We start from the raw sequence: 19,751 nt of genomic DNA on the forward strand, positions 1-19,751 counted from the left end.
TGCGAGGCCGGACCGTTAACAGGCCCCTGCTGGAGAGGATCCCTGGTAAAGACATGACCTGCTCGCAGATGGGATTCACGTCCCTGCTGCAGCCTCACCACACAGCCCCCAGAATGCCATGCACACACCACCCCTGATCCATCTCCTGGGAACCGGGCATGGGGCTGGGCAGCAAACCCTATTCACAAACCAGAGCAGCTCCCTGCAGACAAGGCAGAGGCCGGACCTCAGCCCAGGGGCTAAGTGTTTAATTAGGGTTTCTGCTACATTTCAAGCAGTTAAAGGAGCCCTGACAAGTAGTTTGGAGTGAATAGTTCTCCTTCAGCACCTTAACACGGCTCTAATCTGGATGGCGAATGCCCTTTGTGATGTGTTTGAACCTTACCCAGCCTGGCACTGAGAGATCAAAACTCTAGTCCCTGTTTGGGTTGGACCTACCCTGCCTAGCCCAGAGCTTTCCTGCTGGTGCAGCGGGAGCAGCATGTCCCAGGAGCTGTGCAAGTGTCCCGGGAATGCTAGCGCAGAGGCAGGGAAGCTTGGAAGGGGGAGCCGGGTGTCCCAGAGGGGAGAGTAAGTGATGTTCACCAGCCTGACCACGCCAAAGCCCAGGTGGGTGGCGGGCGTGGGGTGGGGTGGGGAGGGGAGGGATCTATTTCAGCTTCCCAGGTGATGGTCTCCCAGCCAGCGGGGAGCGAAGCTACAACAAACAAATGCCTGGCCCGGCTGGCCGTGCCCCTTGGAGGTGAGCAGGGCGGCCCCTGCTGACGGGTCCCTCTCCTCGTCAGGAATGGGACGCACTCTGCCAGGCTCACTAGTTCTTGTCTCTGCAGAACGGGGCGGAGGCCTGCTCTCCCCCACCCACTACTTTGCAGGCTGTTCGTGGAAGGCTGCCCCAGAATGGGGTGTACGGTGCCCCCGCCCCCCCATGGTAGGTCCTGCAAAGGCTCAGGCTGCCTTTCCCGGCAGAGCGGGGCTGCGAGCGAGAAGGAACTACTGCACTGACATCCTAATGGCAAAGAGGGCCTGGCGGGGCAGCTCATTCCTTTAGCAGAGCCCACTTCCTGGGGGCACGGGGCCTCCTAAAACGTGTATCATTGTAACCCACTGCTGTGTGTGTTCCAAGTTCCCCTCAGGGAATCCGCAGAGGACAGGAGTCTGTTGCAGCCCGAGCCAGGAAGCTTGGCTCTTTAGTTCAGGCTGTATTTAGTTTTGGAGAGCCACAGTTCAGCACCTATGTGCTTGCCAAGAGAGCAGCCATCACATGCTGTTCTTATTGGCTGTGTTATTGGGCCAGGGATCAGTCAGGGACTCTGGAGTTTCTCACTTCTTGGCTGCTGGGTGAGTCCAGCCCAGGCTGATGCCTTGTGTAAAATGAGCCAACAGGTCTCAATCTAGTTCCTAGTATCCCTGTTATACAAGGAGCTGTCCCACGTGGAACCCTTTATGGAAGGCTTTGAAGAAGCAATGGGCCCCGGAGCCCAAATTCCACTGTCAACCCCAAGCTTCAGGCCAAGGTTGCAGGCGGAGTGGAGCTTGCGCTGCCCCCATGGTGTTTGTTCTGTGTGGAACAGAGCCCTTTGGTTTGCACGGGCCCTGCTGATGCAGCACCGGGCACAGTGCATGCACGTTCTCGCACTCAGCTCAGAAAAGGAAAGTAGACAATGATGCATTAGTAGCAGCATTGCCAGCAGATCGAGAGAAGTGATTATTCCCCTCTATTTGGAACTGGTGAGGTCCCATCTGGAGTATTGTGTCCAGCTTTGGTCCCTCCCCTACAGAAAGGATGTGGACATATTGGAGAGAGTCCAGTGGAGGGCAACGAAAAGGATCAAGGGGCTGGGGCACATGACTTACGAGGAGAGGCTGAGGGAACTGGGCTTGTTTAGTCTGCAGAAGAGAAGAGTGAGGGGAGATTTGATAGCAACCTTCAACTACCTGAAGAGGGGTTCCAAAGAAGATGGATCTAGACTGTTCTCAGTGGTAGCAGATGACAGAACAAGGAGTAATGGTCTCAAGTTGCAGTGGGGGACGTCTAGGCTGGATATTAGGAAACACTATTTCACTAGAGGGTGGTGAAGCACTGGAATGAGCTACCTAGGGAGGTGGTGGAATCTCCATCCTTAGAGGCTTTTAAGGTCAGGCTTGACAAAACCCTGGTTGGGATGATTTAGTTGGGGATTGGGCCTGCTTTGAGCATGGGATTGGTCTAGATGACCTCCTGAGGTCTCTTCCAGCCCTAATCTTCTATGATTCTGTGTTACAGCCACATTTTTCTCTCTGGACCATGCAAGGCGCAGTGCTGGGTTGGGGCAGCGTCCTCTACAACATAGCATCCTTCCCATCTCGGGGTGGGGACAGGAGGCAGAGCTACGGATGAGGTTATTCACCAGGCCCCCAGGACAGACAGGGAGATGCAGAGCTGAGACGGCATTTTACTTGGAGAAAAAATATGGAAACACACAGTACATTTCAGAGACATCTGTCTCCATCATAAAGGAGCATTGGAAGGCACAAATACACTGAAGTCAATGGGAGTTTTGCCATTCACTGCAGTGAAGCCAGGATTTCACCCCTGGAGTCTGACCGTCACTTGTACCTGTGTAATGGTGAAACAGTCATTCACTCCCTTTGCCCAGCTGTTAAGTGACGGCTCAGGGTGGAAGTGATGGAGACTCTGGCCCTTCATGGTTTTCTTTGCAATTTACTTTTTAAAATATCAAGTAACCCTTTCCCCTGTGACAGTGGAATGAGCCAGGAGGTGAGAGCCCTTCTAACAGAGGCCCAGGCTGTGCTAGACACATGTAGGTACTTTAATGACCCTTGAAGAGTCTCCTCTGCCAATCAGTGCATGTATCTCCCGCTAACAAGAGTGGAAACCCAGTAACCACCCAGGAGAAGAGAGCCCCTAGCTAGTGTGGTGGCTTTGTCCTGTCCCAGCAGCGGCATTGTAGCCTGAGTGCACCACGTATCCTTTAGCTGCTCCCTCCCAGCTCCCTTCTTCATTGCATCAGCCATTCCCAGCACCTGGCTGCGCGGCGCATTAGATGAGCATGAAGCATTTGAGGCGTGTGCCCTGGCTCAGGGAGCATGGAGACTGGGAGGGACCCAGTGTACGCTGGCATTGGACTCTGGGGTGGCTGCACCTAGCCAGAGCCCTAGTGTAGATACAATTGACCCTGGTGCAGCGCAGTTTGTACCAATGCAGCTGACCCCACATTGAAATGGGCTTCTCCTCTGCCTCCAGGCAGCCTGAGTCTTTGTCTATCAGGGGGTGGGGAGAGGCAGAGATGTGCCCCCACCGGGTATGTAAATGGGCGTAAGCCGACTGCCAGTGAATGTAAATGCAATGCAGCCCAGTGACTCTTTGTGTCCCATCCACAGTGGGAAGAGGTGAGCGGATATGACGAGAACATGAACACGATCAGGACGTACCAGGTGTGCAACGTCTTTGAGTCCAATCAGAACAACTGGCTGCGGACCAAGTACATACGGAGGAGAGGAGCTCACCGCATCCACGTGGAGATGAAATTCTCCGTCCGGGACTGCAGCAGCATCCCAAACGTTCCTGGCTCCTGCAAGGAGACCTTCAATCTCTACTACTTCGAATCTGACTTTGACTCAGCCACCAAGACCTTTCCCAACTGGATGGAGAACCCCTGGGCAAAGGTGGACACCATTGCGGCTGATGAGAGCTTCTCCCAGGTGGACCTGGGTGGCCGCGTGATGAAGATCAACACCGAGGTGCGGAGCTTTGGGCCGGTCTCCAAGAATGGATTCTATCTCGCATTCCAGGACTATGGGGGCTGCATGTCCTTAATTGCTGTCCGGGTCTTCTACCGCAAGTGCCCCCGAGTGATCCAGAACGGCGCTGTGTTTCAGGAGACGCTCTCTGGAGCAGAGAGCACTTCACTGGTGGCGGCCAGAGGTTCGTGCATTACCAACGCAGAGGAGGTGGATGTCCCCATCAAGCTGTACTGCAATGGGGATGGGGAGTGGCTGGTGCCCATTGGACGGTGCATGTGCAAGGCTGGCTATGAATCAGTGGAGAACGGGACCATCTGCAGAGGTAACCATTTTTCGTTGCTTTTGTTAGGATGCTGTGTCCTTAGCATGGGAACCTGTGATTGCACCGGGCCAGGGCACATAGGCCACAGCCCCCTGGCTCTTGAAGGTGCCTCATCATGCTGCTTCTCCTGCAGGCAGAGGGAGGTTGGCTGCCACAGATTCATTCACGTGCTGTTAGCAAACCTACCCTGCTCAGTGGCTTTGTCCTGCCTCTGCAGTGGCAGCAAGTCTGAGTGCACCACGTATCCTTTGGCTGCTCCCTCCCCAGCTCCCTCCTTCATTGCATCAGCCATTCCCAGCACCTGCCTTCCGGGCAGTGGCTCTTTGGCAAACTGTTGGTGACTGGGATTTGTAGGCGATATTGTAGGCCCTGCTTCCTGGCACTGGAGGCGGGTGGGAGAACCTGGGTTCTGTGGGCATTGCTCAGGGTAAGGAATTAGGATCTGTAGCTTTAATCTGCAGCTCTGTCAACCTGACAGTGTCCTCCGCAGCCAGGGAGGGGAACAATAGGAGAACAGCCCAAACAAAGGCCCAAGGGAGCACACACTCTGCCTAGAGCAACAGATGGGCCTCGCTGTGAGGGCTGAAGGAGTGTGTGTGTGTGACTGGTCACTTCCCCTTTGTTCTTCCTATGGGGAGCTTTCCCTGCTCTTGCCTGCACTGGGCAGCATGATCCAGTCCCTTCCATTCATTCTGCAGGCTCTTCATGATCTCTGTGAGAGCTGGCCATTGGTTCTAAACATGCATCTGGCTGGCTGATCTCCATACACCTCTCTGTCGTTGGCTGATTTCCCATCACTATGGTCCCTGTTCATAGCCTGCTTGGACTGCCTGTCCTTGTGCCTGGGGGCACCATGAACGCATGCTCCTTCTAGCTAAGCTTCTGAGCACGTCTGCCCATTTGTGCCTGAGTCGGGTGCCCGCTGGTGTGTACGGTGGCCAGGCTTACACTCCCGAGCCATTTGAGGGACACGCACACACAGACATGGCGTGTTCCATGTTCAGTGCCCGCGCCATGCATGCTGATCTCCCAGACAATCTGCTGTGCTTCACCTGGGAAAATGCCAAGTGGAAGGCTCGCCCTCGACTGGCTAGAGGGTCCTGGCATTGCCTGATTACAGTACCTGTGAGTCATGCAACTCAAGGATGCCAGTAGCTCTTAGCATTGCAGGGCTGGATTACGCTAGCCAATCAGAACAGGTGGCGAAAGGATGGGCAGGCAGAGTCCCTCCCTGCAGCAGCAGGGTCTGAAGGGGAGTCCATTCTTAGGGAGAATTGTGATCCAAAGGGATTATGTTTAGACTGTAACAGGACATCCAGACTACGGAGCAATGTCTAACAGAGGTACTGCTAGGAGTGGCTGCAATCTGGTCCCTTACTGTGGCGGGGAGGGGAGAGCAGCAGGAGAGGGTCACCCAGGAATGAATAACTTTCACTTGCTCCCCCCGTAATTCTTTCTGGCCTTCCAGCCTCCTCCCCCAGTTCCACTGCTCTCTTCCCCCCATGTCTTCAGGTCCGATCACGCTCCTGGTGCCAGCTCCCATCTTAGCTGCTGTTTCCTGGAGATAAAGTTTCACTTGCAATTGCCTGGACACTCAGGGGAGTCACACATTCCTCAGCAGATAGGCAGGCCCTGGGTGAACCAGCAAGGTACAAGCACAGTAGAGACCACCAGGACTAGGGCCTCCTGCAGGCACAGAAAGTCAAGGTCTGCCAGTCCCACTCACTGCTCAGAGGAGAACTCTCCCTCAAGGTCCCAGCCAGCATGATCCTCCCTCGCTCTCCACTGGCACTTCGTGTATCCCTGAGAACTCCACGATTCGCCCCTTCTGCCCCATGGGAAGGGTACTGGAGAGGGGCTGCACTGCGACTGAAATACAGCTGAATCAGCGTGACTTCCACTGGGGTTTGCTGAGGGTTCGAGCTGGAGCAGCTCTGCCTTTCCCAGTCCTGGGGTGTGGCAGGAAATGGGTTCGGGGTCACCTTGGCCTTCCCAATGGTCCGACAGAGCCCGGGTCTTGCTGCTCACAGCTCCTGCTAAAGGAACCTGAGTCATGTACTGCAGGTAGGGGTGGGGGCAGGGTGGGTGCTCTGAGATACCTGGCTGGAGGCGTCAGGGATTTGGATCTGGTTGTTCACTGTTTTTCTGCTGTAACAGAATAAGTGTAAGTCAAGTTTTTCTGTTCTCTGTCAGCTGTGGTCATTGAAGGGCCCAAAAGATCTGAGGGCTGGTTCTCTGGTTAATCACTGTGGGCATGTCTGGATTAACTCATCAGTTAATGGGAACATTCTACATCCTGGTCCGCAGTGGAGAACCCCCCTTTGTCTGCAGCAGAGGACAGAGGCATCAGCAGAGTTGTGCGTGGAGCTGAGTGGGCAGCTGCACGGCAAGGTGAGGGGCTTTGGTGAAGGAGCAGATGTACAGGGGAAGAGTGCAGAGTGTCCTTGCACTGTGCCAAACTCCAGCCGATTGCTTTGGTGACCAGGTGGAACCGTGGAGGGTCACCCCACTGTGTGCTCCCTTGTCTGTTTCCACCAGCCCCTCCAGAGTGCTGCCTAGAGCCCAACCATGGAGTAGAGGTGACAGTGCTGACGTAATAGACTTTGGCTTCTGCGAGGCGTTTGACTTGGTACCGCGAGACATTTTGATTTAAAAACTAGAGAGATATAAGAGTATCATGGTGCACATTAAAAGGGTTAAAAGCTGGCTAACTGATTGGTCTCAAAATGTGATGCTCAGTGGTGAATTGTTATTGAACAGGTGGGTTTCTAGTGGGATCCCACAGGGATCAGTTCTTAGCCCTACATTACTTAATATTTTTATCAGGAATCTGGAAGAAAACATTCATCACCAATAAAGTCTGCAGATGACACACAATTTGCTGGGGTGTGTTAAATAATGAAGAGCACAGGTCATTGATTCAGAGCGATCTGGATTGCTTGGTAAATTAGTCTCATGCTAAATGTAAATGTATACATCTAGGAACAAAGTGGGTAGGCCATGCTTACGCGATGAGGGACTCTAACCCGGGCAGCAGTGTCCCTGAAAAAGCTTTTGTGGGCAGTAGATAATCAGCCGAACATGAGCTCCCAGTGTTGCACTGTGGCCAAAAGGGCTAATGGGATCCTGGGGATGCATAAACGGGGGAATCTCGAGTAGGAGCAGAGAGGTGATTTCACCTCTGTACGTGGCACTGCTGCAACCGCTACAGGAATTCTGTGCCCAGTTCTGGTGTCCTCAGTTGAAGAAGGATGAGGCTAAACTAGAGAGGGTTCAGAGGAGAGGCAAGAGAATGATTAAAGGATTAGGAAACCTGCCTTATCCTGATAGACTCAAAGAGCTCAATATTTTTGTTAAGCTGTGACTTGATCACAGTCTATAAGTAGTTACCTGGGGAACAAATATTTAATAATGGGCTCCTCAGTCTTGCAGAGGAAGGTCTGATGTGATCCAATGACTGGAAGTTTCAAGCTAGACAAATTCAGACCGGAAATAAGGCGTATCATAGAAGATTGGGGTTGGAAGGGACCTCAGGAGGTCATCTAGTCCAACCCCCTGCTCAAAGCAGGACCAACACCCACTAAACCATCCCAGCCAGGGCTTTGTCAAGCCGGGCCTTAAAAACCTCTAAGATGGAGATTCCACCACCTCCCTAGGTAACCCATTCCAGTGCTTCACCACCCTCCTAGCATACATTTTTGACAGTGAGGGTAACAAACTGTTCCAATGGCTAATCAGGGCTGTGGTAGATTTTCCATCACTGTCCATTTTTCAATAGAAGAGTGCATGTTTTTCTCACAGATCTGCTCTAGGAATTACTTTGAGGCAGGTCTCTGGCTGGTGTTATACTGGAGGTCAGTCTAGATGATCACAATGGGCCCTTCTGGCCTTGGAATCTATGAATGTCTGACTCACTACCCTAGCCCTGGCAGTTACTATGAAGGAAATTGGTCACAGGTCTGTGCCGAAGGGACACAGTGACTTACCAATGGAGCAGGGCCTGGAGACCAATATTCCTGTTAGAAAAGGGACCGTCAGGAGAATTCAGCCCTGCCTAAGCCAGAGGAGGGGCAATTATGCCCCCTGCTCCGGTGCTCATCTCAGTCCTGGTGCAGGGTAGGGCAGCCATCTGTGGGCCATTGATGTCATAACTTTCCAGCCTGTCCCCTCCTGCCTGCTCTCTTCCCGCCCCACAATGCCCCATGCAGGGGGACCAGGTGCAGGGATGTCACTGCAGAAGGTACCCTCAGGGCCATGTAGCTGCCAGATAGCCCGTTTGTACTGGGTGTGCCAGCACGAAGGTTCTGCAGGGCACAGTGACTGGGGCATACTATCTCTGTGATACTGTCTGTGCACCTGGAAAAATGAGGCTATTCTCTCCCTCTTCTGCATGCTCATGTCCCTGCCCTCTCCTACCCTCATTCAGGCCTGCTCACACTGAAAAATTAGATCACTCTAGCTACGTGCTGGAGTTGGGTCGACCTAACCTTCGGTGTAGATGTGGCTAGGTCAACAGAAGGATTCTTCTATCAGCTTAGCTACTGCCTCTTGAGGAGGTAGGTTACCTGCATCAATGGAAACCCCGCTTCTGTTGATGAAGGAAGTGTCTCTGCTCCAGCAGCGCCGTAGTTGTGCCTCTGATGTGGCTGCAGCGTAGACATGTCCCAGGGTCAGCCCGGAGCCTGCTCAGAGGCTGCTGGAAAGGGAATGCTTCTCTCTGATAGACTTGGAGATGATGGCAGTAGCTGGGGTGCTAACTGGATGCAGCTGAGCGGCAGGCGAGGGTGGAGGTGTGGGAAGGGAATGTGACAGTCTGGTTGGAGAGAGAAGTACAGTTTTGCAGCTGTGTAATACACTGACAAGGGAACTCCCAGGCCCAGGAGCAGGATGGATGGTAGGGGAGAGAGAGCCAGGGAAGCTGCTGAGGTAACGGGAGGGAGGAAGAAAAGCGTGCGAGCCTGTGAAAAGGAGTGAAAAGAGGCAGCGCAGCCAGGGGGATCAGATTGGCTCCTGGGCAGACACAGTTATTGAAACATTTCATTCCAGCCAACAGAGCCGTCCCTTGTCCAAGCTAAATATAAAAATCCCATTACAGCCCCGATAGCATCTTGGCAATCGGTGTCAAGACGGTGTTTCTTCAAGATCAATTATAGATATGGTGAGGGGATTGTGAAGGGAAAGGTGCATCCTAATGCACGCGCTGCGAGGTGGGGGAGTGCGTTGCCTCCCAGCGGGGAAGGGAGGGGAAGGGCAGCGGGCTGGCCTTAAAATCCCTGAATCTCTGTGACAATTCATAGAATCATAGAATATCAGGGTTGGAAGGGACCTCAGGAGGTCATCTAGTCCAACCCCCTGCTCAAAGCAGGACCAATCCCCAATTAAATCATCCCAGCCAGTGCTTTGTCAAGTCTGATCTTAAAAACTTCTAAGGAAGGAGATTCTACCACCTCCCTAGGTAACGCATTCCAGTGTTTCACCACCCTCCTAGTGAAAAAGTTTTTCCTAATATCCAACCTAAACCTCCCCCACTGCAACTTGAGACCATTACTCCTTGTCCTGTCCTCTTCTACCACTGAGACTAGTCTAGAACCATCCTCTCTGGAACCACCTTTCAGGTAGTTGAAAGCAGCTATCAAATCCCCCTTCATTCTTCTCTTCTGCAGACTAAACAATCCCAGTTCCCTCAGCCTCTCCTCATAAGTTAAATTAAATTAAATAATTTAAAAATTAAATTAAAGGGATGGACTGCCCTGGGATCAGAACGGGCCCTTTTGGGTCTGTCCGGGGCAGGCGCTGTGTTGGGCCATAGGCCCCCCGCACACCCCAGTGCAGAGGCCAGGCAAGCATGGGGCAGGGCAAGAGCAGAACACTGGGGAGAGTCTCTGGGGCTCTAGGTGGTGAAGTGGCTCCTGGGAAATTCCTGGGGGGGCTTTGCCTTCTGTGCTGCACTGTAAGCACTGCACCCTGGCAATTTGGGGCTGTCCTTGAGGCTGCTGGTGCCCTTGGCAGAGATCAGTGCAGCCAGGACCTCTAATTACAGCAGCCTCCTGAGAGTGCCTGTAGGTTGCTCCACAACACCACAGACTGTCCTGTAGCACGACCTCACCTGACATGCCCTGGTGTTGGGACTTGCATGGAGAGGGTGTAGGGGGCCATCAGTATAAGGTGGCCTGGGACATACCAATGAAGTGCCTGCACTTGGGAATTCTCCATCAATCCCTTGTGTCTGTTTGCAGCCTCTGTACCCTGCCACATCTTCTTGTAGGGGCCGGGCAGGGGACCTGAAACCGCAAGGCTGTGCCAGCCTCTCTAGGACATTATACCTCTCCCAGGTCCCTGGCTTTGGGCGGGACAGCGGGGTAAAGCTTTCTGTGCCAGCATTGGACAGATACAATGGGATTTGCTGGAGCCCCTACAGTGTGGGCAGAAGCCAGGAGGAGATGGAAGGGTTAAAGAGGACATGCAGGCAGATTCAGAGGCACGTGTACAACCCCCTGTCTCAGGGAGGACAGACAATGAGTGAGGGATAGCAGAGGGAGATCCCTGTAGATATGAATGGTGTTGGGAAATGGACCTTCCAAGGAGGAATGTCCAGGGAGAAGGGGCTGAAGGAACCCCAGAGGGAGTCCTGCTTGTAGCAGAACATGGCCCACTATGCACACCAGGTGTGGTAGGGTAGGTGCTTGTGATCACAGGTACCAATGCTCTCTGGGTGTCTCAGGGTCAGTGCTACTGGTCATGGGGACCAGTGACCTCCAAGGGTTAGACATAGGGGCTCTGAGGACAAAAGAATGGGTAGGTTCTCCAGGATGAACCACCTAGCCCTCTCTCGTAAGTGGGTGGAGGGGGACAGTGGGTTGTTAACGAGACTCCCAAGGGACTGATGAGCACAGGGCCGGACTGGCTGCTGCCAGCAGTGACACACACTGTGTTTATACAGTTCCTAGCATGGTGGGGTCCTGGTCTACAATGGGCTCCTAGGTGCTTTGGTAACATAAATAATACTACAGAGCTGGAAAAGCTGCGCAAGGTATTGTCCAGCCTGCTCCAGAGGGCAGCTGGACATTGTTATGTCTGTTCTTGGGAAATTCTGAAAAAAATCTTCAATCTGAATCGAAACAAAAAACCAAAATTTCCCATGGAATGAAAATTTTAAAAAATCCTTTTGAGAACCATCAAAATGTTTTGTTTCAAGTTGATTCCTTTTATTTTGACTTTTATATTATACAAACATATTAAATATAATACATTCTATGGATTATTAACTAAACTATAGAAATAGGATGAAATGTGATATTTTAATGTAATATAAAAGTCAAAACAAGGGCAAGTCGGATGAGAGTCAAACCCAGACATTTTTGCCTGATCAGAGTGAAATGTTTCGCCGCTATCCAATGGAAAGTCGGAATGATTCCTGTTGATTTTCTCTCATAAAGAATTGTGTCAGCATTGACAGGCTTCCGGGAAATGTTTTGGGTTTGACGGCGCTGCAGTTCCCGATGTCAATGCTGGCCCAAGCAGCTCTCGCCAACCAGTACTGCTGGCACCCTGGTACAGTGACCTTAGGGTGTCAGGTGCTCGGGCTTCCGCCACTTGCCTGGGAGACTCATGAAGCCCATGGCGTGGCATGGCAGCCACAGGCTGCAGCCCAGTCTGACCTGGCTGAGAGGAGAGGAAGTAATTTAAAAGTAATCTAGAAAGTGAGTGAACCAGAGGAGGGGGAAGGAAACCAGAGTGGGGAGAGCAGGAGTGAGATGGGGGAGAGCTGGGTTGTGTCTTCTCTTTGTTTTCCTAGCAGTAGGATTTGGCGAGGTGCAGTGACTAAGTGCTGGTTAATAACAGTGGCCTGCAATCCAGTCTTCTTGGGGCAGCTGGCTCAAGATCTGCACCACAGCAAGTGGGGGGCGTTCCCTTGGGCACCATGCTGGCAGGGACTCAGTGACAGGGTGGTGGAGGGGTTGGAGCTGGAAGGTGTTTGGGGAAAGTGCCAGGCCTGACGGCCCAGCTTTGGATTCCCACGGTGGGCTGGGCTCCTGGAAAGTCCAGGGGGAATGGGAACAGGAGGGTGGCCATCCACAGAGAGAGAGTGTGTTTGCAGGGATAATAACCGTCCCCAACAGAGTCTGAGACCCAGGACTGCCCCATCCTCATGGGGCTGAGCAGAGTAGTCTGTGGGCAGGGTAAAATTTGGCCTAGACACCAATGGGAGTAAGGGCCCATCCCTGCTTGTGTCTGGAGAGCTGGCTCACTGAACAAAAAGGGCATGGGGGGTCAGGGAGGGAGCGGTGTGAGGTGGATGGGGTTTGATGTGGGGGTTTGGGAGGGAATGATATAGGGTACAGTGGTGAAGACTGAGGCAGAGTCTGTGAGGCAGACGGAGGGGGCTGTGAGACCTCATGGGAAGTTGAGGATGGAGGGGGCTGAAAGAAGGGGGCTGGAAGAGAGAGGGAGGGAGTCCAGGGCTGTGGTCAGTGGGATCTGACCCGTCTTGGGGAGGGGCTGTGTGTGTGACTTGTGCGCCCCAGGGCGGGAGGAGGTTGTGCATGTCCGACTGAGATGTCCTGGGAGCCTCTGTTTGTCTGGTGTCCCTGTCTCAGATCTCTTCCCCTGACAGAGCCGCTGTGGAGAATACGGGATACAGGATCCCTTCTCTCCTACATGACTGCACACCAGAGCCTCTCCCAGGACTCCCTGGGGCAGAGCTTGGCCTGTCCATACCAGGTGCTCAGGTACAGTGCAAGGCAGGGAGGGCCTGGAAGAGCTCACAAGCCTTTGCTGTGGCCGTAGCCTGCCCCAGGAGCAGGCCTGCCACAGGCCTCACCCTTCTGCAGGAAGGTGCTGAGTGCTGCCAGCCAGGACTGTGGGGTACTAGGTCTGTGAACATGGAAGCCTCCAGGCCTGTCTGCCAAAGCCCGTGGCTGAGAGAGCTGGGCAGTGCAGCTGTCCCTGGGCTTAGTCACACCTGAGCTGTGGAAGGGCTGTAGGGAGAGCCCTTTGGGGTAGCTCTCTCCCTGTGGGGCACAGCTCAGCCCTGGCATCCCCTTCCTCTCGGCAGCCCCATTGCTGGGCCCCCACAGCAGGGGAGAGGGAAAGGATAGGTGACGGCACAGTGAAAGGGTCTTTGGTTCCCAACCTGCTTCTCTTATAGGGATCTGGGGAGCTGTGACCCCCTCTTTGGTTTCCCCCCGCTTCCCCCCCCCCAGTTCCCTGCTTAGCCTTGCCCCATCCCTGAGCAGCCTGGCCCAGAGCACTAACCCGCACATGTGGCTGGCAGGTTTTCCCATGTTTCCAGAGGTGGGAGGAAGTCTGGGCCTCTTTCCAACAGCAAAACACAAGCATATTAAAGCCGGCCCTCAGTGTGAAGTACTATCAGATGGCCCGGGCAGCCTGCACGGCACCCAGCCTGCAGAGGTGGAGCACTCCGCTTGCCTGCGCTGTACTATTAATGCGTTTCATTTGGAAGATGCAGCCCAAGTGATTAAAAGGCTCCAAACGCTGCTGAAAGAGCTGGGAAAGTTGCAAGCTTTCTCTGCTGGGCTTTTCATCTGGGTAATACAATGCAAACCTGCTTGAGGCACCATACAAGAGATATTTATTGAGGAAGTTCATGCATCTAACAGCTTAAGCTCTTCTAAACTTGCAGCCATGGCACAAAAGGATTTGGGAGCAGTTAACAATTCTGTGTGGTTAAGAGATTTTCATTTCCCTGGGTCCTGCTACTCAATCCCACAGGGCCCCACAGGGGAGACTGAGTGAGGAGCACCGCTTGTCTCCTCCGTCCAGAGACAATCACTTCCCTGCTTCTTTCCCTTGTGTTTGCAAGGGTCTCATTAACATGCTGCAGCCGAACGCCCCTCCCCCAGACCTTCCCTCCAGAGACTCTGCATCCTGGCTTCTCCTTCTTCCTCACTTTCTCCTTCTCTCCGTCTCTGCCTCTGCGGTTTTTCTCCATGCCCCTTCCCTTTGTCTGCACTCCCGCCCCACCCCATGCACTGTATTAAGCGCGTCTGTGTCTCTGCCTCTCCGGTTTATTGGCTCTGGGCTGGGATGGCAGAGGCAGTGCTATTGTTGTGCTCTCTGCTAGGTCTGGTTGTACCAGACTCTAAAATCAAGCGCTTCCTTTGACAGCAGTGTCCATCTGTCTGTTCGCAAAGGCTTCTGGCTAAACACTAAAGCCAGGCGCTAGGACAGAAGCAGCTGCCCATGTACCCTAAATGGCATGAGCTGTGCGTGGTCCCTTGGCCTCCACTTTGGATTACATGGTGTGTCTCAGTGTATACGTAACACTTCAATAGGCCTGGTGTTTCCATTCACGGAGACATGGCTCTTTGGGGCAGGGACTGTCCTTTTGTGCTGTCTTGTACAGTGCACTGGGTCCCAGCCCAGCACCACTGCAGTAATGCTCCTTGCCCCATTGGAGTTAATAGGACATTCCCCTCAAGTTCAGCAGGGCTCGGATTTCACCCAGGGTCCACAGACTGTTCCTATGGCTCTCAGAGGCGTTTCTAGAGGAAGGCAAAGAACAGTCCTTTGACTGTCCCCAGGGGTGCTATACTCTGGGGTCAAATGTGGGCTCTCCAGAGTGGGATGCTGTACTTGGGGCAGGCCTCAGTCCCAGAGTTTTGTGTCAGAACCATGTTCTTTAACCCTTGACTGAGTGATTAGCTGCTTAGCCAGACACCGGCCAGTTGTGTTTGCTGCGTGACTGCGGCTCTGGATTATGGCCCCATTCATCAGGCTGATCAACACAGAGACGAATTGCTGTGCCAGGCTACATGGCTGCTGTTGCTTCCTTGAGAGCCGTATGCAGAGCATTCTCCCCATGCATGAAGGCCCCTTGCCCTCTTGAGGGAGGGACAATGCCACAAAAGGGTGAGCATTTCTCCCATGTCGGTGTGAACTTCCCGACACAATCCTGACATGGACAGGGACCCACGATGCTGCTGGGTACAGCTGTGTGCCCCTGTGGCACAGAAGATCCTGGGCAGGTTTGTGTCACTTTGTCTTCAGACTGTTCTGTGGAGCCATACGCCAGAATGGGATTCATTCCAGGGCATTGGATGAAAATGGCATCGGGACATGGAAAGCATTCACCATGCACAGGTGGTGTTGTGCCCTGCAGACTAGCTATGTCCTCTGTGCATGGGCACATATTAGCCACGTCCTCGTGTGGTCCCATCTGTGTGGACTGTGGTTTTGGCTACATGACTCCTGGTGTGTGCTGGTTCTTGGGCTCTGGCGCTGCTGGACTCTGCTAATGCGGGTCCCGTTCTCTGTGCTCCCCCCTTTGTCTCTGCAGGCAGAATGCTGCTCCGTTCTTTCCTCCTCCTCCAGTCTGGTCCCTCCTGTTTCTCGCTGACCCCTGCGTGTTGTGAATCCAATTAGCACCGCGATGGGGATCACAGCTGCACAGCGTCAGGCTATTAACTGCACTGAGCATGCTCAGTGCCTCAGAGCCACAGGAGGTGCCAGCCTCTTCTGCTTGTAATTCTGGGACAGCACTTGGGCTCCTGGCGATGGGAAAGGGGCTGGGGGAGGGGCAGACACACGAGTTAGGTGGCATGTGTCCCCTGTAAGTTCAGCTGCTAGCCAAGCCTGCGATGGGAATGTCCCTGAATAGTGAGGGCCCTCCTGGCTAGGGTGCAGGTTGCCCCCTGCTCACACTGTGCGCTGTGGTGGGGGAGGGGAGGATTCACTTTCCTGGAGGGGCTTGGTCCTTTTCGATGGGGCATGGGAGGCTGTTCAGTGAGGAACACAGCACTCTCAGGAGCGGAGGCTCTTCCCCAGAGGTTACGCTGACCTTCCCAAACAGCCAGGGAAAGCAGGGACTCTTCAAGGAACTACTCTGTCAGTTTGCCTTTAAGATGCAGCATGTGGTCAGAGTTTTTCCAGCAAGGCATGTCTGCAGGGGGAAATGGACCGGAATATCTCCCCATGCAGACACTTACTCTAGAATGCTTCTAGAGCTTTACATCCCTGCCCATCTTCCTGATGAGTTCTGGAGAGAGCTCTTCTCGATACCTGTTCTAGCACCACTAAGCTCTGCCCTCCTGCTGCATCGCAAACAGAGAAACCAAGACCTGGAAATCAAACCCAGAACAGCGGTCGTGCAATCACTAAGAAAGAAACAATGTGAACGAAAGCATGGCTGGAGCGGGGGACTGACTGGGTGCTATGCCTGTGGGTGCTGCCACTGACTCTGATCTTAGACTAATTGTTTAACTTCTAACTCCCCATCTGTAAAATGGAGGAGATAACACTTCCCAGACACCAGGGTGTGGGTTTGTTTGTTGTAATTCATCACTGCGTTGAAGCACTCTGAGATCCTCAGATGGAAGGTGCAGTGTTCTCTTCTGCCAGATGTATTCCCCTAGAAATGGACAGCACCACATTTGGGGAAATAGGAAACTCCACAGCTTGGCTAGTTCCCCCCAGGGGCTAATTTTGGGTGTGCTCGTGGGGGAGGTGGCTCTGAGGAAGCTCTGGAGATGACTATGTGGTGCTGCCGCAGGTAGGTCTAAGGAGGGGTGCCTAAGGTAATGCTCAAGGGGCCCATTCTGTCACTCTCAGCAATGGACAAAGGACCACGGCCAAGAAAGGTGACTGAATTAAAAACAAATCAAGGCGGGGTTTGTTTCTACCCATCTAAGCCAGGACCTGGAGACTACAGCACAAGGGCCAGCCAAAGGCCTAAGATAGGTGCAGGCCCAACGCTCACTAACAGGAGTCAGAGGGAATGGGGTAGGCATGTGCTGGAGGTGGGTGTCACAGTTCATGGCAGGTGCCACCTGTATTTCCCCTCCATTCTTCACCAAGGGCACTCATTCCAGGCTCCTGGCTCTTCAACATCACCCTTCTTTGGCATAGACCCACGTCCCTCTCCCGTCTTGGTTTTTCCAGGCTGCACCATAAGAACGGCCATACTGGGTCAGACCAATGGTCCATGTAGCCCAGTGTCTTCTCTCCAACAGAGGCCAGTACCAGAGCTTCAGAGAGAGTGTACAGAAAAGGGAAATTTTGGAGAGATCCACCCTTTTCTTCAGCTCCTGACTTTTGGCAGCCAGAGGTTTAGGGATGCCCAAGCATGGGGTTGTCCCCCTGACCATTGTGGCTAATAGAGGATAGGTCCATCAAAGGCTATGAATTTATCTAATTCTTTTTTTGAACCCTGTTATACTTTTGGCCTTCACAATATCCTATGGCAATGAGTTCCAGAGGTTAACTGTGCACTGTTTGGAAAAAGTACTTCCTCTTTGTATTCAGCCTGCTGCCTATTAATTTAATCAGGTGACTCCTGGGTTTTATATTGTGGGAAAGTGTAAATAACATTTTGCTATTCACTATTTCCAAGCCATTCATGATTTTATAGACCTCTATCTTATCCCCCCTTAATTGTCTCTTTTCTAAGATGAGCAGCCCAACTTTTTAGTCTCTCCTCATATGGAAGCTGTTCCATACCCTTGATCATCTTTGGTGCCCTTCTTTGAACCTTTTCCAGTTCCAATACATCCTTTTTGAAATGGGGCCACCAGAACTGAACACAATATCCAATGTGTGAATGCATCATGATTTATCTAGTGATATTATGATATTTTCCATCTTATTTTCTATCCCTTTCCTAATAGTTGTTAACAGTCTGTTAGCCCTTTTTGACCACTGCTGAGCATTGAGCTGAAGTTTCCAGAGCACGATCCATGCTCCAAGATCTCTTTCTTGAGTGGTAACAGCTAACTTAGAATGCATCATTATGTATGTGGAATTGGTATTATTTTTTTCCAACGTGCATTTCTTTCCACTTGCCACTGTGGAATGTCATCTGCCATTTTGTTGCCCTGTCACCCCGTTTTGTGAGATCCCTTTGTAACTCTTTGCAGTCTACTTTGTAATTAAGTCTCTTGAATAATTTTGTATCGTCTGCAAACTTTGCCACTTCTGTTCACTTCCTTTTCCAGATCATGAATGAGTATGTGGAATAATAGCACAGGTCCCAGTACAGCTCCTTGGGAGACCCTCTTGTTTACCGGTCTCTATTGTGACAACTGGTCATTTATTCATGCCTTTGTTCCCTATTTTTCAACCCTTTACTGGTCCATGAGGGGATCTTCCCTGTTATTCCCTGATTACTTAGTTTCTTTAAGAGCCTTTGGTGTGGACCTTGTCAAAAGCTTTATGAAAGTCCAAGTACACTACAGCAACTGGATCACCTTCATCCATATGCATGGTGATTCCATCAAAGAATTTTAATAGATTGGTGAGGCATGACTTCTCTTTAAAAAAGCCGTTTTGACTCTTCCCCAACAAATCATGTTAATTTATATGTCTGATCATTCTGTTTTACTATAGTTTGTACCAATTAGCCTTGTTCTGAATTTGGGCTTACTGGCCTGGGATTGCCGGGATCGCCTCTGGAGCTCATTTTAAAAAATTGGCGTTACATTACTATCCTCCAGTCACCTGGTACAGAGGCTTGTTTCAGTGATAGTTACATACTATAGTTCATAGTTCTGCAATTTCATATTTGATTTCCTTCAGAACTCTTAGGTGAATATCATCTGGTGCCGGTGGCTTGTTACTTTTTAATTTATCAATTAGTTCCAAAATCTCCTCTGTTGACACATCAATGTGGGACAGTTGTTTGGATTTCTTGTCCAAAAAGAATCCACCCCCGATGAGTCGCCCCTTTCCCTGCCACCGCCCATATTATTGCTGCCTCCGAGGTTGTCTCGTTTCCTCCGTCTATGGACAATTCTCAGGGGGCGGTTTTCATGCCCCCTTTTCCTAACATCATGGGGGCTGCACTATTCCCTCCGCCTCCCCCTCCTGTGCCGAGGATGGGGACGGGCTGCCCGGCGCAACTGAGCCGGGGTTCTGCTCCATGCTTGCCCATCTCTACAGGCCGCGAAGATGTTTCAGGGGCCTCACCGGAGGACGGCAGCAGGTTGGCTGCTGCATCCCCCTCCGCGCTGAGGGAAGAGCTGCGCCGTTTCCTGCAGGACACTCGTGGCTCAAAGGGCAAGGTGCAGCTCGCCCTCCAGCGCTGGGGGGACTTCCATCACGTCCTCCGGGCCGTGAAGGGCCTTTTGGGGGAGGGGAGAGGGACCGGGAGGCAGGGCCTCGCAGCCTACCAGTGGGCCCATAAGTTCCGCGACTCCCTGATGTCCTTTGGGGCCGAACATGGGTTGTTGCGGGGCCTCCTGGAGGCCGTCGATTCCCCTGCCTGTGAGGATTCACACCAGTCCTCCCTATGAAGGATACCATCTTTGCCACACTGAACACCAGGGGCTGTAGCGTGGGTCTCCGCAGGAGCCAGGTGCTCTCCTTCCTTCGGGGTGGGGGGGGTACTCTGTGATCTTCCTGCAGGAGACCCACACGGCTCCAGCCGTCGAGGCTATCTGGTGGCTGGAGTCGGGGGACGAGGTTTACTTTAGCCACCTCGGCGCCCGTTCGGCTGGGGTGGCCACCTTGTTCTCCCCCGAGCTACGGCCCGAGGTGCTGGGGATAGCCAAGGTCGTGCTGGGTCGCCTGTTGCACGTCGGGGCCTGCGTGGAGGGGCTGAGAATAAACCTGGTCAACGTTTACGCTCTGAACACAGGCCCGGAACGAGTGCGATTCTATCGGCAGGCTTCGGCCTTCCTCGGCACCCTGGATCCTCACAAGTGCCTGGTCCTGGGCGGGGACTTCAACA

The 19,751-nt window shown here is 52.8% G+C and overlaps 1 protein-coding gene across 1 annotated transcript in view; it reads left to right on the plus strand.

The window, feature by feature from the left end:
* The window catches only part of EPHB2 (EPH receptor B2), a 209,041-nt gene that overhangs the window by 18,436 nt on the left and 170,854 nt on the right, over positions 1 to 19,751 (plus strand). The window contains exon 3 of the mRNA XM_077837254.1: positions 3,382 to 4,066. Coding sequence (XP_077693380.1) covers positions 3,382 to 4,066 — 685 coding nt within the window. The remainder of the gene's footprint in view (positions 1 to 3,381; positions 4,067 to 19,751) is intronic.

The sequence above is a fragment of the Eretmochelys imbricata genome, chromosome 18, assembly GCF_965152235.1.
Source record: "Eretmochelys imbricata isolate rEreImb1 chromosome 18, rEreImb1.hap1, whole genome shotgun sequence".
Lineage (NCBI taxonomy): Eukaryota > Metazoa > Chordata > Testudines > Cheloniidae > Eretmochelys > Eretmochelys imbricata.